Consider the following 22,128-nt stretch of genomic DNA (forward strand, 5'->3'; position numbering starts at 1 on the left):
GGTTCCGGCAGCGAGGGGAACCCCCTCCCGCTCCGCCGGTTTTTTTGGGGGGAAAAAGTGCCACCCAGCGGGCACAGACCCCGGGCACCGACACCTTCCTGCCCCCGGCGGTGCCGACGAGGATGCAAAGGGGTGACTGGGGGCTCCCCGGCAGCGCTGGCCCCAGAGCCATCCTGCTCCCCAGGGCAGGGGCATGGGCATGGCCCGAGGAGACCTTCCTGGCAGCCCCTCCTGCCAGCCTGGTGCCCTTCTGTGCAGGGAGACATTGGCAAAGGGATGAGTGGAGGCTCCCAGTGGTGCTGACCCTTCCAGTTACCTCGGTGCCTTCCAGCACCCCGGGGGTGTCCATCCCAGGTGCTCCCCAGGAGGTCTCTGCTGGCTTCTGTCTGGTTTAGGAGCTCTCCTGGGTGAGTGTGTTCATCCAGGCTAGTGCACGTGTGTGTTGCTGGGCAGGCCTTCCTCCCACTTAATGGTCGTGCTTTCCAATTTATGATGACTGTAGGATGTTTTTGGTCTTGGATGTTTTTTATTTACCTGCCAAATCCCCAATTCATAGTCACGTGCAACTAGGAGTGTTGGTGGCTTCTCATAAGCTGGGATATCTCTGGGCTGGCCACCTCCCTCTGGTCCTTACACATGGGTTTAAAGCTCATCTTGAGGAGAGCTGCTGTGTGAAACCAGCACAACATGATGGGGTTGCACTGAGGCCTCCAGTGTGCTGCAGCACCATCTGCCCCCCTGGGCAGGGGTGGCTTGGTAAATGTCACTGGCATAGGGGCAGGGTCTGGCAGACATCTCCCTTTCGTGCTCCCTGCCTATGGATTAGTAATTTGCTTTCCATAAGTTCCAGTGGGATGGTTCCAGGGAGCAGTGCTGCCTGGGGTGGGTAGGATGGGAGCTGGAGCTCCAGCCCATGCCTTTGGAGGGGTCACTGCAGAACCATGTGCTCACGGAGCTCCCTCGTTAACTACTCATTTTGTTGGGTAGTCCTGCTCCATGGTTTCTCATCACCTGAAGCTGACCACCTGCCCCTCTCTGGTCTCTCTCAGCTAGGCACATTCAAGTCTGACGATGGGGACTATTTCGTAGAGCCACTGCTATCACTCGAAGAACAGGAGTATGAAGAAGAGCACAATAAACCACATTTAGTCTACAGACACCGGACACCTCCAACCAACTCTTCAGGGGACAGGCAGACTTGCGATACTCCAGGTATTCGTTTTGTTACTGCTGTTGATGACTTGGCACTTACGAGAAAGGAACCGATTTGTAGTAATTAGTAGGTTTCTGTGGGACAGAAGGGATGTGGAGTTGAGGGACACCTCTAGAAATGGTACCATGTGTGGTAGGACCAGGCTTGCAGTGGTACTGCTGTCCTGAAGAGACGTGGTGTGCCTGTGCTTTCTAGTAATGGGTTATAAGGAAGCTGTGGTCAGGAAAAATCTTACGGTTTCCGTTTCATCCCTGCTGCAAGGCTGGCAAGAGATCCTTTGGGCTGCCTTGCCTTAAATATCCCACGAGCCTTTAAACTTGCTTTCTGTTCTCTCCTCTCCCAATTGTAATTCCTAACCATCCGAATCTGATCTTCTCTGTGTCTGAAATTCTGTTTCTGTCCTTTCCATGTCATCCTTCTGTCCTGGTCTTGCTATGCTCCTGGTCTTCCCTCCCCAAATCTGGTTGTGAGTTACAGTGTCTTTCGTCTTTATAGTGGAAATGAGAAAGAAGGTCCTAACACCAACTCTGACAGTTCTTCCCTTATAAATCACTTTTCTATGGTTCATTTTCAAAGCCTTTTTTTTTTTTTTCTCATGGCCCTTCCTCCACCAGCACCATCTTCCTGACCTCCTCGCTCCCTCTTTCTAGTCTTTGCACATATGAAAGAGCACAAGCCTTTTTATCTCCCCTTCACGTGCCTTGGTGAGCAACAGCCTTGCTTCTACTGTCCCTATTATCTGCGGTGGCCTCCTGCTGATCTCTGCCTCGTTGACTTCCTGATTTCCACAACTAATCCTCTCCTTTGGCAGCAAATACCTAAGTTCTCTCTGAAGAAGCTTATTCCTTCGGTCTCCTGTTTCACCTGCTGTGTTGCCCTCCTCCTTTGGCCTGCAGCTAGATCTACAGGAGCTTTAAAGCCAAAACAGAGTAGACCTTGACTGGCTTCCCTTGCGTGGGCTGCAAGCCACTCATGTGCTGCAAAGTAGGTGGAGTTGCTCAGGGAGTAAAGGTACTACTGGAGGAGAAGCGTGGTGCCAAACTTAGACTGCATGTAGCACACGTGACTCTTTTGGCACCCGTATCTGTGGATCGTGGCCGTGCTGTTGAGCTGTCGGTCTGTTCAGCTTGCACTGATCACGTGCTGAGTCAGAAGATGCTCTGGTACTCTGTGACCAGCCAGAGCTGAGGCACTAGCAAGATGTGTTTCTTCTAGAAGACATGTGGATAGATGTCCGCATGCAAACATACGTGCTGGGGGACAACAGTACCTCTCCCAAGGCTGTCTTGTGTGTTCTTCCAAGGGTTGCTGCTGGACTATGCCATTCTGGTTTCTCTCTTCCAGCTGTTTCTGCTCCCTTCTTTGAGATCAGATGCAGGAGACTCAGAACAGTTGGAAAGAAACACGGAATCTGGCACATTGCATCAGTAGCCCTTGGAGGAACGGAGCAGCAGATCACAGGACTCATTGAATCAAAGGTAGCTGGGAGGGCTCTGACTTTACTTGTGGACTTTACTCTGTGCCGTTATAACGGTCTGCTGTATTTCATCCCACTGTATCGTAGCTTCTATTGAGGGTATTATTCTTCTGGATCATGATTCACAAGAATAATACTTCATCCATGATATTACCCACGTAGTGTATCTTTCTCCTCTTTTCCAGCACGCTTTACCTCTTGCTTGTCTTCGTTTCCTTGCTCTTCTCAGTTGCTTGGTGATGTAGTGGAGGGAGGAGGTGTCTCGCCAGGCTTAAGATTTTCAGATAGGTGTGACAGTCTTACTTGTTCTACTGTCCTCTTCCCCTCCATCTCTCCCTCTCCCTTCTACTGTTGTCCAAGTTTTTGGAAGGGAATGAAGCTTTGGTCATGCGCCTTTGGTGAACACGTCTTGGTCACTTCATTTAAGGAGTGAATGCAGGGCAGCTTGGGCAATGCTGAACCTTGGCATCCCCCCTGGGATTATGTCTAGTGGAGAGAAAGTATCTCACATGTCTTTGGAGTGGAGGGGAAAACGCAAAAATCTAGCAGCACTCGCTTTTTGGAAGGGGTGCATCTTTCACTCCGACCAGAGAAGAATGGTTTCATAAGAGTTTGGGAGTTTATAGTGTGAATCCAGTCTTTGGTCAGAAGAATGTGTGAAAAGTTACGTGTGCGTTGCAGGCTTCTGGCAAGGACTGAAATTTGCTCAAAGAGGAAATTATTGCAAGGGAAGTCCTGAGCACCCACCCTGCAGTGAGCAAGGGAGCCCACATTGCCGGGCAGCGGTGCTATTATGAATGGCTTTCTGATAGTCGACTTCCTGGAAATGATTAATAAGCAACATACTGGTGTGCCCTTGCCATGATGATGTAATTAGAGACTTCTTGCAGTATCCAGGAGAAGTTTCCCTTGTGAGTCGACTGACAGATTGAGTAAAAGCTTTCATTTCCAGCAATCTCCCTGGTGTTACTTTTAGTTTTCAGCGTCCTCAGGTCAGCTTAGAAAAACAGGTAATTTGATTTTGTTGAGTTTTAATTAGCAGTTTCTGATAACAGTTTTAGGTCCTCTGACATGCGAGATACTCTGCAGATGTTCTGAAAGAAAAAAGACCTTTCTCCTCTGAACGCTGATGGATATCGAATGCAAACTGTGCTCTGCCTATGAACTTTGGTAGCACGGCACCGGGTCTCCTGGCAGTGCACTCGAGGCGTCTGGCGTATAGCTCAACCGCCGCAATAAAAACTTTGGACCAAGTTTTCCTTGGGGTAACGGGTTAATGTAGTTTCAGTCATAGGAAATGGTGCAATTTCTCCTCCTTCCCTTCTTTTAGTTAGTGCCGTGAATCAATTTGTCATCTGGCCGAGGATCTGGCGGAATAATTAGTGGTGTTTTACTGAATAGCCCTGGCGGGATGAAGACTTGGCCGGGCTGACGGCGTGATGTGACTAGGTGCAGCGCCGCTACCACCCATCGCTTCACGATAGCAAGCTCTTCCGATCCAAATTATTAAATATCCGCTTTTTTGAGGTGGAGGAGGAAGAGAAAAGAAATCCTGATCCTAAAAAAAGACAAAAGGGAAGTGGCTCATTGCGAAGCTGGAGAGCGGAGCTTTCCTGCGCCCCGCGGAGGAACAATCTGACTCCGATGATAAAAGGCGCGGAGCCGCATCCTGCGGTGCCATGGGGAGCCGTGTCCGCCGTGCTGGCCAGCTTCTGGAGACCAGCAGCAGCTCTCCAACCCCCCAGTCCAGTCTGACCCCCCACCAGGAGCAGGCCAGCGAGCCCTACCCACCGGTTTCCATGTGAAACCCTGAAGGTTTAGTCTTGCAGAGAGATGTCCAGATGCCAACGGGACACTGCCTCTGGTTGTCGCCTGAATAAACCACTTCAGGCCACCTCTTGCTCTGTGTTCCTTTCTGCAGCCTCTCCTCTCTCACATTTCACATGTTTTATGTCATTGATACGTTTACACATATGTGTTGGGTTGTTGGCTACTCTGGCTTCTCTTCTAGTTTTCTTGGATTTAGTGATAGCTTTAGCCTTTTACTGAATCTCACCCAATCATTCTGCCCATTGGCCACCCCTTGTTCTGAGGCAGATGTGGCCTCCACCTGCCTGGTGGCACCGAGCCACAATTGCCCTGTGGCTGTGAGTATAAATGTAAAGGCTTTCTCATCTCCCTGCTTCTGCTGAGTGTTCAGCTATTTATTGCTCCAAACTTTGCAAGTTCTTCACGGCTTTTACTGTGACCCTGGTGCAGGACTCCTTTTGGGCAGCTCTTTCTTTGTTCCCACTGCCTTCATTCACTTTGTTCTTCTGATCTGTGCTTTCCATTTGCTTTCCAGCTTCGTTAGTTAAATGCCTTCCTGTTCTTGCCTCATTTTTTATAATTCTTCTATATCCAAGACCCATCTGTAGCTGAGATGTATAAGTCAAGGACCCAATATATGGCGAGCACTAGCTGTTCCCATGACTTGCTGCTGGTCAGCCATGCCCATCCTGGTGTCAGACGAGGGCTCTGGAGCCGCTTGTGAGGATCTTGCACAAAGTCCTGGCTTCTTAATGAGAGTGTTTAAAGCGGGAATATCTACCACGGGCAAAACTCCTCATGCAGAAGCAGCAATAACACTCTGATGGTGCCAAACTAGTAGGAAGATGATTAGAGCTTTTTCTGTTTCTGGAGGAGGGCCAAGGGGCTGTAGCCAGCAAAGAGGCCTTCCAGCAATTTGCGCTGCCGTGGTGAGGTTTTTGGAAGCGGGCTCAGATGAGTTGAGTACAGGACAGAGCAGATCTTACCTGCACGGAGCTGGCTGTGCCCTGACCCGCTGCCGGCAGAGGTGGGAAAGCCCGGTGACTCAGCTGCTGAAGGCTGCTTTCCAAAAATCACCAAGCATTGCCAGCATAGATGGCTGCTGGGCACAGCCTGGAGCCTTAGCACGTCCCAGTACCTGCCAGAAGCGGAGGCAGAAGGGTCTCAAATTTGCAACTGGGTCTTTAGTTGCAAGGCGTTAAAGTAGTTTGGCTGCTTGGGAGGCAGCACATGTGCTGCAAAAAGGCAAGGCCCATGTACTCATCCAGGTGAGGAGGAGAAAAGAAACCATGTGTGTAAGGCATGTTGAGAAGGTTGATATAAAAGGCAAATCACAAGGCAAATCAGCAGCATGAACCAAGTCTTGCCACCAAGCTAGCGTGACATAGGTTTAATCAGTAATATGTCACTGATTTTTTCAGTTACATTAATGAGTAATTTGTAATAGATTACCCTTTCATAGTAACTTTAACAACCCTTTCCACTAACGTGACAATGGGGAACCACCAGAGCAGAGGAGTGCTGCCCTGTGTCTTGAGCAAGCAAATGCCTGGTGCTGCCAGCTTGATGACTGTGATCCTGTTCCCGTGTGATAATTGGTACCAGCCCTCGCAGTCCTTAGAGATGGTTGTCATCTCTCCCATGCCACCCAACTGCATGGGAGGTCATTGGTGAACCCATGGCACACGCAGGAGGTGGTTCTGCCACCACGTTCCCACGTGCTTGAGAAGGGCTGGCCAGGTTGAGGTTGCCCAGGTGTGAGTTTTTGTGTTATCAGTGTTGTGACCAGGGAGGTGACCTGGGGGAGGATATGTTTTGGGTCTGGCACCATGGCTAAAGCCTGACTTTGTCCATTTCCATGTAATGTGGTTTCTTGTTGGCACAGGGAGGTGGTCAGCTCTTGCCTCTGCCTGTTCTATGGTTCAAGGTGTATGCCCAGCATTAGAATTGGTAATGGTGAGGAATGGGGCCAAACAGGCCGGGGCTGGAGAATTTCGCACTCATTCTACAGACCATTTCTATGTGTCACATTCTTATTTTATAGCAGTTTTGAGAAAGAAACTTTGACTGCTTTTTCCAGAGGACTCGATGTTTGCACTCTTGTGAGTGGTCCATGGCGAAATCCCAGATCCTTTCAGTCAAGCTGTTGGTCTAGAGCTCTTTTGTGTGTTTGCAATTTCTTTTGGACTATTTGTCTTGCTTCCAACTGTGTGACCTTATTTCAGTTTTCAACTCCTAGAATATGAAATTCTGCTGGATGAAGGTGTCTGGTTTCCAGGCAGGTCTTCAGGCAAATTCTGTACTGCTGGGTCTCACGTAACCATGGGGTTGCGGAAGATCTCCAGGGTGGTTTTTCTAAGCCTTTGCTTCCAGGTTGAGCAATCCTTAAGCTCTTTCAAAAGTCTGTTTAAGCTGTCAACTGTGCTTTTGGCCTCAGGGTAAAACATTGACTTCGTTCTTTCCCTCAGAAAAGTTTCTCGTCTTAAGGAAGTGGATTGTAATTCGTAGTCAGATAGTAATTATTTCAGGTTTCCTTCCCTCCCAAAAACAGCAAATGAGAGAGTTACGTCACAAGTCCCATATGCTAATGTAATTAATTCTATTTCTGGCTTCCTATTGAGGTATTACCTCAATAGCACAGTAACAGCCAACAGCCAACTTGGTCAAATGGGCCTGGGATGTCAAATGCAAGCTTTTCCCATACTGAGTTGGGAAAGGGATCAGGCTGCTATCTTGCTGTGGTATTGGCAAGTGAAATAAGGTATTAGACTGACTTTGGCTAAAAAAATTGATCACGGCCAATGATACGGATCCGATAATTGCGGTTTTCTGTGAAAATTTCTCAATGTGAGTTAGAAACAAGTTGCACAGGTTTTGTTGCTGTTAGTATGGAAAATGTATTAAGGATCTGTCTGGCAAGAAAGTTTAATTCCTTAACAGTGGAAGACCAAGATTATGACTAAACAAATTATTATTGATTTGTTATTGTTCTGCAGCTTAGACATGGTAAGTGAACAGACTTAAATTGTTCTCCTGGAATCAAATTAGATGTGCTGTATTTTGCATCTACTCTTACATCACTTGTGTGGATGTTTGCTGATGAAGGGCAGGTGGGAGAAGCAGGGAGGTATCACCTTGGTACTTTCCATATATGCCATGTACTAATGAAAATAAACTGGCTGACTGTTCTATGACTTCTCTTCTATGTGCCTGTATTGTCATTACCAACATCCCTGTGGCCAATTGCTAGGCAAAGTTTCTTTCTAACGGGATTATTTTTTCTCATCTTTTACTGAGTGCAAAGATGTGGTGAACTCGACGTTGTTCTCATCAGTGTGGTGCCCCATAGGTATCACTGGACATGAGTGGGGATGACATGTTGGTGTACTTGTGACTGTTAGGTGTTGAAAGTTGCATTAAGAGCAAGCAAACAAGCAGTTTGGGTGCTCGGGTGGCTTGCAAGGAAGAAGTCAGGTTCAGGAAGGGCAACCACTAGCTCTCTGCAAGCAAATAGGTTCCATTAGCCCAGGCAGTGCAGAAGGCAGAAGACCTGGATGTTTTCCTGACGTGCCACCAGCGTATGTCACTGTGGCCATGGTATATTTGTACCCATTTGACCCACAGCCTGGCTCAGATGTGTGTCTACTCTTAGGTGAAACACTGGGATGGTATGTTAGCAAACTGCCCAGTGCCTTGCAGTGTCAGGATGGTTCTCAAGGGTATTTTGACACTTTATTTTTTTCAGTCATTCTACAGGGCTAGTTTATTTTTCTCCCTGAACCAAAGGATTACAAAACTGGTATCGGTGATTTTCAGTACTGTAACTTTCTGTCAGTCATACCTTAAACCAGTTTTGTACCAATTCAATGGTGCTTTTGTGCCTTGCAGTTATGAGATGCAGTTATTTAGTAATTTTCTCTCTATATTGAATCATTTTCCACCACATGCTCAGCTTGTGTGTTACTATCTGCTCTCTTAAGGAGGCAATTTATTGTTTTGTTCATTAATCTAGTTTCTGTCTACTGTGCAAAATTGATAGCTTTCACGTACAACTTTTTACCTTAGGCAGGAAAAAAAAATTCTTTAAAGCTGGAATGCATTTTCACATACATCATCAGGAAAGGAAATGTCTAGAGCATGTGTGGTCTTTGGTGTTTGCGTGGTAGAAAAACAGAGTATATTTTCTTAATAAGGGAAGTTGATTGGTGCTAACTGCAAGTCTGTGGTTCTCAAGCGTTCTGGTTCAAGCAGCAGGAAGGAAGGCAGGATCACCCAGAAAGATGTAGCTGGGTTCAGCATCTCCTTGAGCTTTGGCACCTCCAAGGCTGGCGTCTCTATAGCCAAAGCCACCACAGGCCGCAGTGGGTGAATGGAGGTGGGACCATGGATTTTTGTATTGGTGATGCTTCATGCCGGTCACGGCTCTATAGTGTTGCTTGCTGGCCTTAGAGTATTTTCACATATTACAAACACAAATTCCAGGCTCTGGGCTTGATGCCGGGGAGTGACTTCAGCAGCAGGTGTTTCTGGACATGGACCTTTCTGAAGATCTAAAGGTTGCTCCAGTCAGGCACTTAGGAAGCCACTTAGTAAAGGGTATGTGCAAAATTCAAAGTGGAGGAAGGCAAGAAAAATAGCAAGCAGGTGTGCCTGGGTCATAAGGGCTTATGGTCCCATAAGGGCTTATGACCCATTCATGCAAAAGTTTCTTTTAGTATCAAAGAAGAGTTTTTTGAAGAAGCCAAATATTTTGATTCTCCTGGAACAGTTTGGGAAGGAGTGTTTCCTGGTTGAAAATCCATTTTGCTTCTTGCCTCTCTTTTCCAAGTGATGGCAGTCACTTTGGTGGTCGCTGTTGTACCAGCTCCAGGCAGCAAATTCGGGCCAGTCAGCTGTACCCGGAGCTCATACCCGATGTTTGGGCAGGATTTGCTGCCGTGGCTCCTCCTTGAGTTGAGGGAGGCAGGTCCCACGCCGACTGCCTGCCTGGAGGCAGCTCAGCCGCATCTTGATCTGCTTTATGGAGGTGTGCAATAAATAATTAACTTCCAAACGACAGTTTTATCATCTGCACAGCTGGATCAGAGCAGGTCTAGGAGTGTTATGGGCCAACCGCTGAGGAGCAAATTTTGTGTTAAAAATCCTAGGTCACACATTCAGGAAACCAATAATGGCAAGTTGCTTTCAAAGGACCATGCCCCTTTTCTAGCAAGGCGAGGTTGTTATTGTTATTTGCTCGAGGAGAAATAGATTATTTTTTCCTCTCTCTTTTGCTTCTTTTTTTTATTATTTTTTTCCCTGCTATGTGAGCTCTCATGAACTTGGAGCTGAACTGGAACTGCTTGCATTGTCACATGTGTTATTTAATTGTGCAAATTGCTTTCTATTCCAAGGACAAGTTAATGTAGAAATTGAAAGGATTAGAACTGTTGGGATAAGCGATCGCTCTTTCTTTTAATTTTTAGTTTTTAGCATGACAATAGCTACTATTTCAAAAGCAGTCCCTGGCTCTGCCCTGTCACCCTTTCACGCAGGCGAAGTGCCCCTGTAGGGCCTGAGTCTCCCCTGCTCTCTCCCTTGGGACAGATCCAAAATCCATTAATCAGCAGGAATCACCCATAAATCAGCACAATGGGCTCTGGGCTGAGGCTTCTTGTACAAGCAGAAATAAATGACACGAGTGGGAAGATGCCATCAGGAAGGAATATCCCTGTCATGGCGTTGGGTCTCCTTTTTAACTCTCACATAAGAAAGAAGAAACCAAGCGGGAAAAATGAATGTACACCTCCAGGTCTGTGTATAAACATTGCAAACACCGTAGACTGTCCTCGTAAAGCAAGCAGTAAAACGGACATTATTCCAGCAGCTTTTTAGCCACCTCTTAAATTAATATTAATTGTTGAGTCAGTGCATGGGCTAGTCTGGTATTTGAATTATTGATCTGGAGTTTGCGTGGTTTGAAAGTGTTTGCTCATTGGGATTAGGGGGTGGGTTTTTTTTCAAATTAAAGAAAATATTTTGTTACTTAAACCTATCCAATTACTGCCATGTGTAGGTAGATATTTTTCAGGTCATTTGCAAAGATTGAGAGCTTGCCAAGCAAACAATTTTCCTTACTGATTTCTGTTAACATATTAACACAACAGAAAAAAAAAAGCAAAGCCAGGTGGAAAAATATCAGACCCTTTTTTGGTGTTGTGTGGGGCAGTTGGAAGCTGTTGCTGTAAAATTTCCATTTTCTTGTGTAGTGTGAGAGATTTTTCCCTTCTTCTTGATTAAATGGCAGTATCCTGCACCATTCAAGCAGAGCATTTTTGTTGTAACAGAGTGAGAGAGATATCAACAGCATCAGCACAGGGAGTACTGGCAGTCCCTGTGTGCGACTCCCATTAATGCTGGTGGGGGTTTTATGGATGGGTTGAGAGCAGTGCAGTGCCATTAGTGTTTAATTTTTTACAGGTGCATGTGCACCACCTCTGAGTGTGTAGTTACAGGCAAGAATGATGGGTGAAGATAACAGCTCACTACTCTCAAAGTCCAGGACTGGCTTTATATGAGAGACATCCCTACTCTCTTGTGCTTGGTTTTGCAGTAACTCGGCTGGCAAACATACTACATGCAACTTGTCCAAATGGCATGTAGTTAAGTGTTGGAGTGACTTGATACCTGGAAAAAAAAATGTTGGGTTTTGAAGGGATGATGTGGGTGACTTGATTTGTGTGCTGGACAGGGGGAGGTACACTGGTACTGTACCCTTGGTGGTGTTAAGTTAATGATTGGATTTGATGATCTTAAGGGTCTTTTCCAACATAATGATTCTGTGACACTGTGCCAGATCTTTGCAACAGAAAGAAAGGTGGTTTTTCCTCTGTGCTGGGTGTACCTGGCTGTGGTGGGCTCTGGTTCTCAGGGCTCTCTGAACCAGAGCTGGCATTTCATGTGGAAACTCCTGGTTTTTGGGTGGTGTGTTTTTTTGGAGCATGTGACAGCACTAACTGCAGGATTTCAGTGTAAGCCTGATGAATGTCAACCAACTTCTTTTCAACATCTATAAAACAGGTGCTTCTTCAAAGAATCCTTAGCATTTCCTCCTCTTCCTGCCATCTAACCTTCCTCTGTGAGGTTGGCTGAAGGAGAAGACACCTGAGCCCTGTGGTCCTGTTTGGGGCTTTGCAGAACCATGGTGGTGGGTGGTGCAGAGCTCTGCCTTTGCCCTACAGCCTTGCTCAAGCCCTGTTGAGCATCTCCCCATCCTTTCCTTGAGCTCCTGCTTCTTTTGGAAGTTAGTTATTTAGAAGGGAAATGTAGGTGACTGGCTGAGGGTGCAGAGAGAAGAGGAGCTGGCTGAAGGGCTGGGGTTAGCGCTTTCTCCTCCCTCTGGTCTTCCTCTCACCTTTAGGTTATTTGTATGCATAGTTGGCTTCCCACGCTGATTGGCACTGAACGAGTCGGGATAATGTCACAGTTGCCCACGAAGCCATGCCAGCGTGAGAGCACAACCTTGCCAACACAAGGGCATTGATTAGTGCAGGGGAACTAGGGCAATCCAATTATAACCACAAACGCCATTGGCTTTCTCGAATTCTTACTCAAATAACTGCGGAGTCTCTGCTGTATTAAGGTGGTCTGGACTATATCAAGAAAGGGGAATTCATGGGGCTTAGGTAGTGCAGAGTAAACAGAATTTAATTCTTAAATATTCTGTTGCCTATATACACATGGGGCAGAAACCCAGCATTTTTTGGATGTGTAGAAGCTGGCCAACCCCCTTTGCCTGCCTTGATATTACAGAATGTGTTCTATATTTCTTTTTTTTTTTTTTTAATTATTACAAAATATCCTAAAAGGAAACTACACAGGAAAAATAGCTAAAGTTTCCTATCATTTCAATCTTGTTTGAGCATTGAATATTCCTTTGTTCCCTGATATTATGCTTCCTCTAACCTACTCAGTAGGTCAGATAAGGAAATGTGATATTTTTCACCACCATGACAAAATTAAACTAAAGCTACAAAGAGCGTGAGGGTTGTAGCCTGGAGTCTTAGATGAGTAGTTCAGATCTGGCTTTATATTAAATGCAGAAGCGAACAGTCTCTCATGGATGAATCACATTCAATTAGCTTCTTCCTATGATGAACTGATTAAAAATTAAGTGGCATCAAATAAGACTTGATTTTGCTCTTACATTTAAATAATGCTATAATTACATACTAATCAGATGGTAAATCTTAATTGTACACGTTCCATATGTTTTATTTGCCTGTTCTCCCCCTTCACTTTGTCGTCTTTGTATCAGCATGGAGTATATTTTCAGGCTGCTTTTATGTTTGGCCTAATTGAATATCAAAAGCAGTATATGTGAAACTTCCTGAATTCTATTCTTTAGCCAGTGGCAGCTGTGCTATTAGATGACCTTTACCATTCCTGTAGCACAGAATAATAAAGGGAGGGGGGGAATTGAAGCCCAGCCATGTTATTGTTAGAGACAGAAATAAATCATATATAATTGCTTCGCTATGAAGGCCAAATCCTGCCGTCCTTCATGCCTGAGTTAGAAATACAGGATTTGGACCTTTGTTTCCTGTGGTTTCCTGGCCACCTTGGACGTGCCCAGAATCCTCACACTGCTGCTGCAGTGGCTAATTACCATCCCCGGGCTCACATCGAGTTAAACCGAACTGCAGCCCCAGCTCCATCCCTCCTGCACGGGCAAGGAGACAGCTCTGCTTGAAAATGCCTTTTCCTCAACATCTGCCTTCAAGTGCCACCAGACGTTGGTGGGCTTCCACATAGTCCTTCTGGTTTGGTTAGCTGTTTGGAGCAAGCCTGCTAACTCTTGGTTGAAGTAAACAGGTATTTTGACATAATGTGGTATTAGCTCTATTCACTCTGGAATGTACTTTATGTTTTTCTCTGCTTTTTACTTGCAGATCATGAACACAGTCACAAAAAGAACAAACGGAAACACTGGAGAAAACAGTGGGCAGAGGGCAGCTTGTTATCTGACATGGAGATGTTAAAACACAGCCTGGAAGTTAATTCCTTTTCTGCAGACAGCAACAAGACTGGGAACATCAGTGAAAAGAAGAGCCACAGAAGAACAAAGCGGTTTCTCTCCTACCCTCGGTTTGTGGAGGTGATGGTGGTGGCTGACAGCAGGATGGTCGCCTACCATGGAGCTAATCTACAGCACTATGTCTTAACATTAATGTCAATAGTGAGTATTCAGCGACGGGGAGTACATTCACCCATGGATCATTTTCTAACAGTCAGAGAGTCTCTTTTTCTGCTGAGTTCTTACGCAATACCATCAATTTGCTTTGGCCAGGCATGGAGATAATGCTGGGATTAGAGCAAAGCTTGGTAAAACTTGGCTAGGGAGCGTTGGTTGGAGTCCTCTTCCTTCCCAGACACATCACATTTCCTAACCCTTCCCACAGCTCTCTCAATACAGCTTTTCAAACCCCAAGCAGCATGAGAAGTGTCTCTGCCCGTTTACTCCACATGTTGTATTCCTTTTATTTACACCCATCTGAAATAGCTGAATTTAAAAGGTGCTTAGGGGACTGTGCCTTCCAAGAGACTGATACTAGTAGGTTATGCAGTTGCATGACTTCCCTTGAGCCTGTGGTCACCTTGATACTTAGCGTAGTGCTAGGGTTGGCTTCCCAGGCTGAGGACAACATTTTAGCAGCTACCAGTAGTAGGATGCAGTAGTGCAGTCCCCAAACAGGCATCTTGATCCTTAGTATAGTGCTAGGGTTGGCTTTCGAAGCTGAGGACAAGCATTTTAGCAGCTACCGGTAGCAGGATGCAGTAGTGCAGTCCCCAAACAGGCATAGAATGGTTAGAGTTGGAAGGGGCCTTAAAGATCATATAGTTCCAAACCCCTGCCATGGGCCAGGACACCTCCCACTAGACCAGGTTGCTCAAAGTCCCATCCAGCCTGGCCTTGAACACTTCCAGGGATGGAGTATCCACAACTTCTCTGGGCATCTCTGTAGATGCCCAGAGACTGGAAGTGAGTATCGAGCATAGTTGTGTCACTGGAGGGATTTTCATCCTATTCAAGTCGAAGTGCAGATCTGAAAATGTCCATGACAAAATGAGGCACTTGAGAGAATGAGTTGCTTTTGACAGTCTTGGTCAGTGGTCATTGTGTCTCAGCGCAAAATGATCTTGTAATTTGGTGAAATTTGTGTTAAAGCAAAAGGAAATGTTGATTTTCTGTGATACCAGCAGGTTTATTTCATTCTATTATTGTGCTTCTGGCAGGAGGTCTCTCCAAGTAGCATCAGAGCTCTGAGTGGGCCAGAAGAGTGGCTCAGGAGAACAGATGCAAAATGGAAAACATACATGTATTGTCTTAATTGCTTTTTTCCTTCAATATTGGCAATAATTCTGAATATTTCTTTTTTTGAAACAGGTGGCTTCTATCTACAAAGACCCAAGCATTGGAAATTTAATTAACATCGTTATCGTGAAATTGGTCGTGATACATAATGAACAGGTAATGGGAGTGGTTTTCTTCTCCTTCTGTTGGACACTGGCATTTGCAGTGAGCATTTCAATGAATATTGAAATGAAATTGCTTTCTGTGTGTCGCTTGTTAGGATGGTCCTGCAATATCTTACAATGCCCAGACAACATTAAAAAACTTTTGCCAGTGGCAGCAATCCCAGAACCACCCCGAAGGAAGCCACCTTCAACATGATACAGCCGTGCTTGTTACCAGGTATGGTGAATATTCTCATGAGAACAGGAGCCAGTCGTGTGTCAGGGCTGTGAGCACGGAATGTGTGCAGTTATGGGAAGTGTTTGGCTTTTGATGTGGGTGTAATGACGTTTGCAATTGTGGGAGCAGTGTAACCTTTAGGAGAACTGGGATAATGTTTCCACCATACTGGTAGATGACTTCAAGCAGTTCAGGACTGTCCAAGGTCTGCTCGTGGGTTCAACATGAGATGAAAAACTGTGACTATGGTAGGGATTGGTTCAGACCCTAACTGGCCGGTGTGGTCAGCCAGCATGAGAACGTCTGGTGGAGAACCAAGAATTGCTTTTGGATGTTGTTGTTATTGTGCTTGTACCTTAACTCACTGCTGCATTGAAAATTAATGTGTCAGGTCTGTTCTGCTTTCAGACAGGATATTTGTAGAGCGCACGACAAATGTGATACTCTGGGTAAGGAAAACCTTTTCTTTGTCCTTTAATAACTTCTCTTGTAGTGACAACCTTAGTTGCCTGTGCTGAACCGTGGGCAATGTTTCTTTTTCTGTCTTATACCTCTTTGTTCTCTCCTAGGTCTGGCAGAGCTGGGCACAGTCTGTGACCCGTACAGGAGCTGTTCAATTAGTGAAGATAACGGACTGAGCACTGCTTTCACAATAGCACATGAACTTGGCCATGTGTATGTTTTATGTAAATACATTTACATTTAAATAACCCAAGATTTATGCTAGCTAGGGCTTGCCAGCCGGGCTAGGCTTGGGACCTGCTGAGCCTAGTTATTTGAGAAGAGATAAATATACTCATGTAGAAGGTGTGCCACCGAGAAAGATTAGGCAGTTGTGTGATGGTGGGAGGCGGTGGTGGGGCTCCGGAGCCCTCTGAGAGCAGTAAAAACAGCAAACCCATGTTTTGGGGAGGATGAATGACAGAGTACCCCAAGCAGCACCTAACCAAGGGAGGAGAGCTAACAAAATGTCTCTTATTGCTGCGTCTTCCCACATCTACATGTGGGTGTCAGCAAGATCTGCCCCAACAGCTGTGATGTCTTGGCTAAGCCACTGGGACTAGCCAGGATTTTGGCAGGGCCAGGAGGTGCTGGGTGCCTCAGGAAGGACTGGGGCAAGAGGCAGGGACATACCTCACCTGGCCTTTGGGACTGAAGTCTCCTCCAAGAGCAGGTACTCAGCCTGCCACAGCTTGTCCTGGTGCCATGCGTGATGCTACTGAAGAAAGGAATTTACTCAGGGTGTCTGGCAGGTGATCAGGACACATGAGTGAGGAAATGGGCACAAACTTGAGTATAAGAAGTTCCACCTAAACATGAGGAGGAACTTCTTTACCTTGAGGGTGGCAGAGCACTGCTCAGGGAGGTGGTGGAGTCTCCTTCTCTGGAGACATTCAAAACCCGCCTGGACAAATTCCTGTGCAACCTGCTCTGGGTGGACCTGCTTTGGCAGGGGGGTTGGACTAGATGATCTCCAGAGGTCCCTTCCAACCCCATGTGATTCTGTGACCCACCTCCTGGACCATTTCACAAAGGAAAATCTCATGCTGCTGGACATCCCCAGAAGAGACGCTGTCATCCTTATTGCTGCGTCTTCCCAAACTACATGTGGGTGTCAGCAAGATCTGCCCGAACAGCTGTGATGTCTTGGCAAAGCCACTGGGACTAGCAAGGATTTTGGCCAGGGCCAGGAGGTGCTGGGTGCCTCAGGAAGGACTGGGGCAAGAGGCAGGGACATACCTCACCTGGCCTTTGGGACTGAAGTCTCCTCCAAGAGCAGGTACTCAGCCTGCCACAGCTTGTCCTGGTGCCATGCGTGATGCTACTGAAGAAAGGAATTTACTCAGGGTGTCTGGCAGGTGATCAGGACACATGAGTGAGGAAATGGGCACAAACTTGAGTATAAGAAGTTCCACCTAAACATGAGGAGGAACTTCTTTACCTTGAGGGTGGCAGAGCACTGCTCAGGGAGGTGGTGGAGTCTCCTTCTCTGGAGACATTCAAAACCCGCCTGGACAAATTCCTGTGCAACCTGCTCTGGGTGGACCTGCTTTGGCAGGGGGGTTGGACTAGATGATCTCCAGAGGTCCCTTCCAACCCCATGTGATTCTGTGACCCACCTCCTGGACCATTTCACAAAGGAAAATCTCATGCTGCTGGACATCCCCAGAAGAGACACTGTCATTCAAAATGCACCTCCTCCCATAGAAGTTCCTTTTAACTGATTTTGACATTTTTTTCAGAGTGGTAGTGAGAAAAATTGTCTTAGATCACACAGTTCTTTACTCGCCAGCTACAACTCAGTCCCAAACCATCTCACACCTGGTTTGTAGTGGAGGCCTGGAGGTGTGGGATGGATGAGTATATGGGAACAGATCTCTCACAAACTCCCTTTTTCTGCTCAGCGAGCTGGCTGAGAGGGTCTATTTTTAACCACAGTAGCATTTGTTTAAATAAGGTTTCCTGAGGAAAAGTCCCCAAAGGTTTGGCATTCCCCACACCTAACCTGTGGCTAATTCCTTGGCTAATGCCGCCCCAGAGCCGTGGAGGGGTTAGAGAGGCTCCCGAGCAGGAAATGCCTCTTTGCTCTTTCGCAGGAAGACGAGTGAAAAGGTGGTTCATTGGAGGTAATCTTAATGGGATACAAACTCCCCAGCCTTCGAAGGCAGGATCACACCGGGTCATTTCCCCTTCTCCACTTCAAACGGCAAAACACTTTAAGCCGTTCCGTCTCCGTTAGCCTATTTGCCGCATTCTTCAATATGTCATGCGCTGCGAGCTTCGCGTGGGTTTCTGCTGATATTGATGCTTGATGGCATTTTGTAAACCTACCACAGAACATGTAGAAGCCAAGTCTGTCCCTGGTGCAGCCCTATTTAGGCAACAGCAGGAAGGATCAGCGCGGCCCAAGACATTTTGCCGCCAGCGTAGGGTGCTGCCAACGTCCATGAGGGACTTCGACCACCGGTGGTTGGGCGCGATCCAGCGCTTTAAGCCGTTCCGTCTCCGTTAGCCTATTTGCCGCATTCTTCAATATGTCATGCGCTGCGAGCTTCGCGTGGGTTTCTGCTGATATTGATGCTTGATGGCATTTTGTAAACCTACCACAGAACATGTAGAAGCCAAGTCTGTCCCTGGTGCAGCCCTATTTAGGCAACAGCAGGAAGGATCAGCGCGGCCCAAGACATTTTGCCGCCAGCGTAGGGTGCTGCCAACGTCCATGAGGGACTTCGACCACCGGTGGTTGGGCGCGATCAAGTCATTCATCTCCTTTAGAAACTTGGCTCTTTGGATCAATTCCAGAGAACTTGCCATTTTTATGAAGGTGGGGCCAGACTCCAGCCTGCCTGCAGGATCACGACCTGCTGCTGGAAAGGAGACTGCGGCCGAAGTTGCATCTCAGTTGAGGCTCCCTCAAGGACTTGTCTGGATAAATATATGCAGTTTGGTGGTGTGGGCAGCTTAGCAGGGTGCTGTGTAGCTTTTTGCAGACAAGCGCTGGGAACCCAGTTTGAGCAATGCTTGTTGACACTTACAAATATGTGCATATTAGTACTTTTCTTCTGTAATATCTGTCGGTAGCATATCTAGGGAAAAAATCTTGAGTTTGTTCAAGCTGTCGTTCTTGCTGTGCTGAACACTTGACATTTGCCATTTAGCTGACTATACTTTTTGCTGTTGTGTTTCTCTTAGGTTTAACATGCCACACGATGACAATCATAAGTGCAAAGAAGACGGAGGTAAAAACCAACAGCATGTCATGGCGCCGACACTGAACTTCTACACCAATCCCTGGATGTGGTCAAAATGCAGTAGGAAATACATCACTGAATTTCTGGAGTAAGGCCTTGCATATGCATGTGTTAGGCTGTTTTCACGTGTGCTCGTCATCCCACGGGGCTCCCCAGTTAATCTGAAATCCCAGTGTGCAGCGTTTGGAGGAAATCGGAGGGATTCGTGTGTGCACGTATCCTTTACACAGAGCAGGAATGCACCCCTGGCATCCAGTCCCTGCCAGTTCAGCCTCGTGATAAGCTGGCAGGGACCGGCCTCTCTATGAGGAAGAATAAGTCTTCCCCCATGGATATTGCTTTTAAGGAATGTGTGTTCTTCTCTGAACCTGAAGAGTGAGTTTTCCAAGCCCTGTGGCCCAGATACGGAGCCGTGTTTTAGGAGGCAGATTGAATCTGCCTTTCTGCTCCACAGGTCAAGATAAAGCTCTGGCACTGGTCCATGGTGGGAACACTCTTCCAGTAGCCTGGGGGTCAGTTTGAGGCTCAGTGATCACTCATTTTGCTGTGATGCCTTCCCGTGTCTTGTGGTGGGGAGCAGAACGAGAGCCACGACGCTGTCCTGGCAAATCCAGAAGCTCAGTCCCCTGCTTCTTCTGCTAATCAATAATTTTCTTTCTAAATATATATCAGTACTTATTTAGCAATTAAACACAGGTTGTGCATGCTCAGAAGTGCTTTTGCCAGGGTAGCTGACTACACGGTGGTGGATGGTCACTAGCACAGCACAGGGGGGTGGTGAATGGGTAATGCACCCTCCTGTGCTTGAGTCTGAAGTGGGTGCTGTAGTGCTTGTTAAATATGGCAAATGTGGTGCACATCTGCCCTGAGACTGGCTCAGGTTAATGCAAATGGGTTCTAGTCCCATCGCCTCCTGTTTAACACCATTTTTCTGCTTTGCGTTGTAGCACTGGTTATGGGGAGTGTTTGCTTGATGAACCTTCATCAAGAACATATACATTGCCTCAGCAGCTCCCAGGGCTGATTTATGACGTCAACAAACAATGTGAGTTAATTTTTGGACCTGGATCTCAAGTGTGCCCGTATATGGTAAGTGAAATTCCACACCTTGGTTTTCCTGGTGTTGCCAAGGCAAAATGAGGTCCCCTGGGGTTGGAAGAACGGGAGGTTCGAGAGCCATCAAATTATTGTCAAGGTTGTGAACTAATGATAAAGCCTAGGGGGATAATTTCATAAAGGAACATCTCTCTGGTGAGGCATGTGGCATGTATTTATTTCATATTTTGATCTTTTCCATAACTTAAGCAGATGCAGTGTCGACGACTTTGGTGTATTAACATTGATGGCGCACACAAGGGATGTCGTACCCAACACACACCTTGGGCTGATGGGACAGACTGTGAGCCTGGAAAGGTCTGTAATACCTGACGATCTGTGCCTTTTAGCTATGTTTCCCAGGGCTCGGGCTAAGCATGTCAGTCAAAATATCCTATCCCAAAGACCAGTTGTATGGGGCAAAGCTTCTCTCTGCAAGGGTGGAAGCCCAAAGCAGCTCTGTGTGTTTTAAAACTGCTTGGCATAATGTTGTTTGAAAGCAGGTATTCCTTCTGGAGTGCTTATCTTTTTAGATTAATGCCCTTGAGTGAACTCTTGAGCAAAACTTTTGCAAAGCTTCCCTAGGTTTTTATTAGAAATTTCCGATGTGATGTGAGCAATTAGTAGTTTTGTGTAACAGAAACTTGCCAAATGGCTTCTCATCTTGTCAACTTCAGAGTAAAATATAGAACTGGTTGGCATTTTCTGTATGGAACAGTTTTTGGCAGTAATTCATAGAAACTTTCAATTTCCACGTGCAGTATTAGTTTCCAGCTAACATTTTGTTTTCTAGAATAAGTATTTAGGTTTTAATTGTCCAGATCTGGAGAAAAAGAGTTGAGAGGATTTTTATTTTTATTGTATTGAGATACTGAAACCTTTGAAGAAAAATGATAGCTAGTTTTCATAATTTTTGTCTGAATGAAAGTATTCTCCATCTAGGTCTAGTAAAATAAGTGTGATGTTACTCTACAAGGTATAGCTTAAAAATTTGCTTTTCTGGCTATTAATGATCAACACTTAAAGTTTTCTTTAGAAAGAGTCAACATTTTAATTTATAGTCTTTCAAATGTATTTTAATACAAATATCTGGATGCTATTTTAGGTATAGCTTTCCGTAAAGGCTTGGTAGTTAATCTGTTGTTGCATGTGTCTGAAAAGTCAATTGTTAGCGATGCTTGACAGATTTCCTTCAAGACAATAAGCAAAATGTATCAATTTACCTTCCTTTCTTAGGAAAAAGCATAGTCAACACATTTGTTTTTATTGTTGAGATGTTTAGAGATGTGGTTGGAAATCATATTCCTGTACTACTCTTTGGAGCCACCAGTACACTGATATTTAATGTTTTTATGTAAAATCCTCCCTTTTTTGAGACTCAGGATAAAGTTTTAGGCATCTGTGGAGTCCCCCTGACTTGAGACCTTGTGCCTTCAACTTCTCTGTTTGTGAGCTTGGGATCTGCTCACTGCTGGAAACGCAGAAATAACTATTTTCTCGAAATACAAATAATCTGGGCTGCAATTTTGTTCTGACAAACCTGCTGTTGCCCTTGGATATGGCCAGAGTGATGTGCAAACAACTGCAATTGAGCAGATTAGCACCTCCTCAGTGTTACCATGTTATCCAGAAGGCAGTGTCCAGCTGCATGGCTCTTAATAAAGACTGTGTAAGCAAAAACATTTCAGTCCACAAATTTAGCCAATTTGACAAGTTTAGACAAATTGGACAACTGTGACCTGAATGTCTCCGCTGAGAGCAGATGGGCTCTTAAGAAAAGCTAATTCGGTCCACTTGTGTTCAGGCATTTGAATGTATTCTCACAAAAAGGCTTTACAGAGTAATTCTTGTGTCTGTGTGTCGGTCTAATTCAAGCTTAAGGTTTGGATCTTCATAAACTCTCTTCTCCTCAGTGTTTACTTGGGCTTGTGAAGTGCTGAGGTGCGAGTCTGGAGTGCTTTTCATTGGAATAAATCACTATTTTGGTACCCTGCTGTGGCCAAGAGCCCCATCAAAGTGCTGCTTGCTGACTAATGCCTTGCCTCAA

General features: G+C 46.1%; 1 protein-coding gene across 6 annotated transcripts in view; it reads left to right on the forward strand.

The window, feature by feature from the left end:
* Positions 1-22,128, forward strand: part of ADAMTS9 (ADAM metallopeptidase with thrombospondin type 1 motif 9) — an 87,861-nt gene that overhangs the window by 912 nt on the left and 64,821 nt on the right. For 4 of the 6 annotated variants that reach the window (XR_001412577.1, XR_001412578.1, XM_014946783.1 and 1 more), the window contains exons 3-11: positions 1,050-1,212; positions 13,430-13,716; positions 14,926-15,009; positions 15,113-15,234; positions 15,643-15,683; positions 15,804-15,909; positions 18,928-19,074; positions 19,934-20,075; positions 20,292-20,399. Coding sequence is in view for 4 of the 6 variants with exons in the window: in XM_014946783.1 (XP_014802269.1) it covers positions 1,050-1,212; positions 13,430-13,716; positions 14,926-15,009; positions 15,113-15,234; positions 15,643-15,683; positions 15,804-15,909; positions 18,928-19,074; positions 19,934-20,075; positions 20,292-20,399 (1,200 nt within the window). In the remaining 2 variants the exon portion in view is untranslated. Of the gene's footprint in view, positions 1-1,049; positions 1,213-2,559; positions 2,692-13,429; positions 13,717-14,925; positions 15,010-15,112; positions 15,235-15,642; positions 15,684-15,803; positions 15,910-18,927; positions 19,075-19,933; positions 20,076-20,291; positions 20,400-22,128 lie in introns of those variants that run through there. The other 2 variants (XM_014946784.1, XM_014946786.1) reach the window with 2 other exon arrangements.

Source organism: Calidris pugnax, unplaced genomic scaffold (assembly GCF_001431845.1).
Source record: "Calidris pugnax isolate Ruff unplaced genomic scaffold, ASM143184v1 scaffold81, whole genome shotgun sequence".
In the NCBI taxonomy this organism is placed as follows: Eukaryota; Metazoa; Chordata; class Aves; order Charadriiformes; family Scolopacidae; genus Calidris; species Calidris pugnax.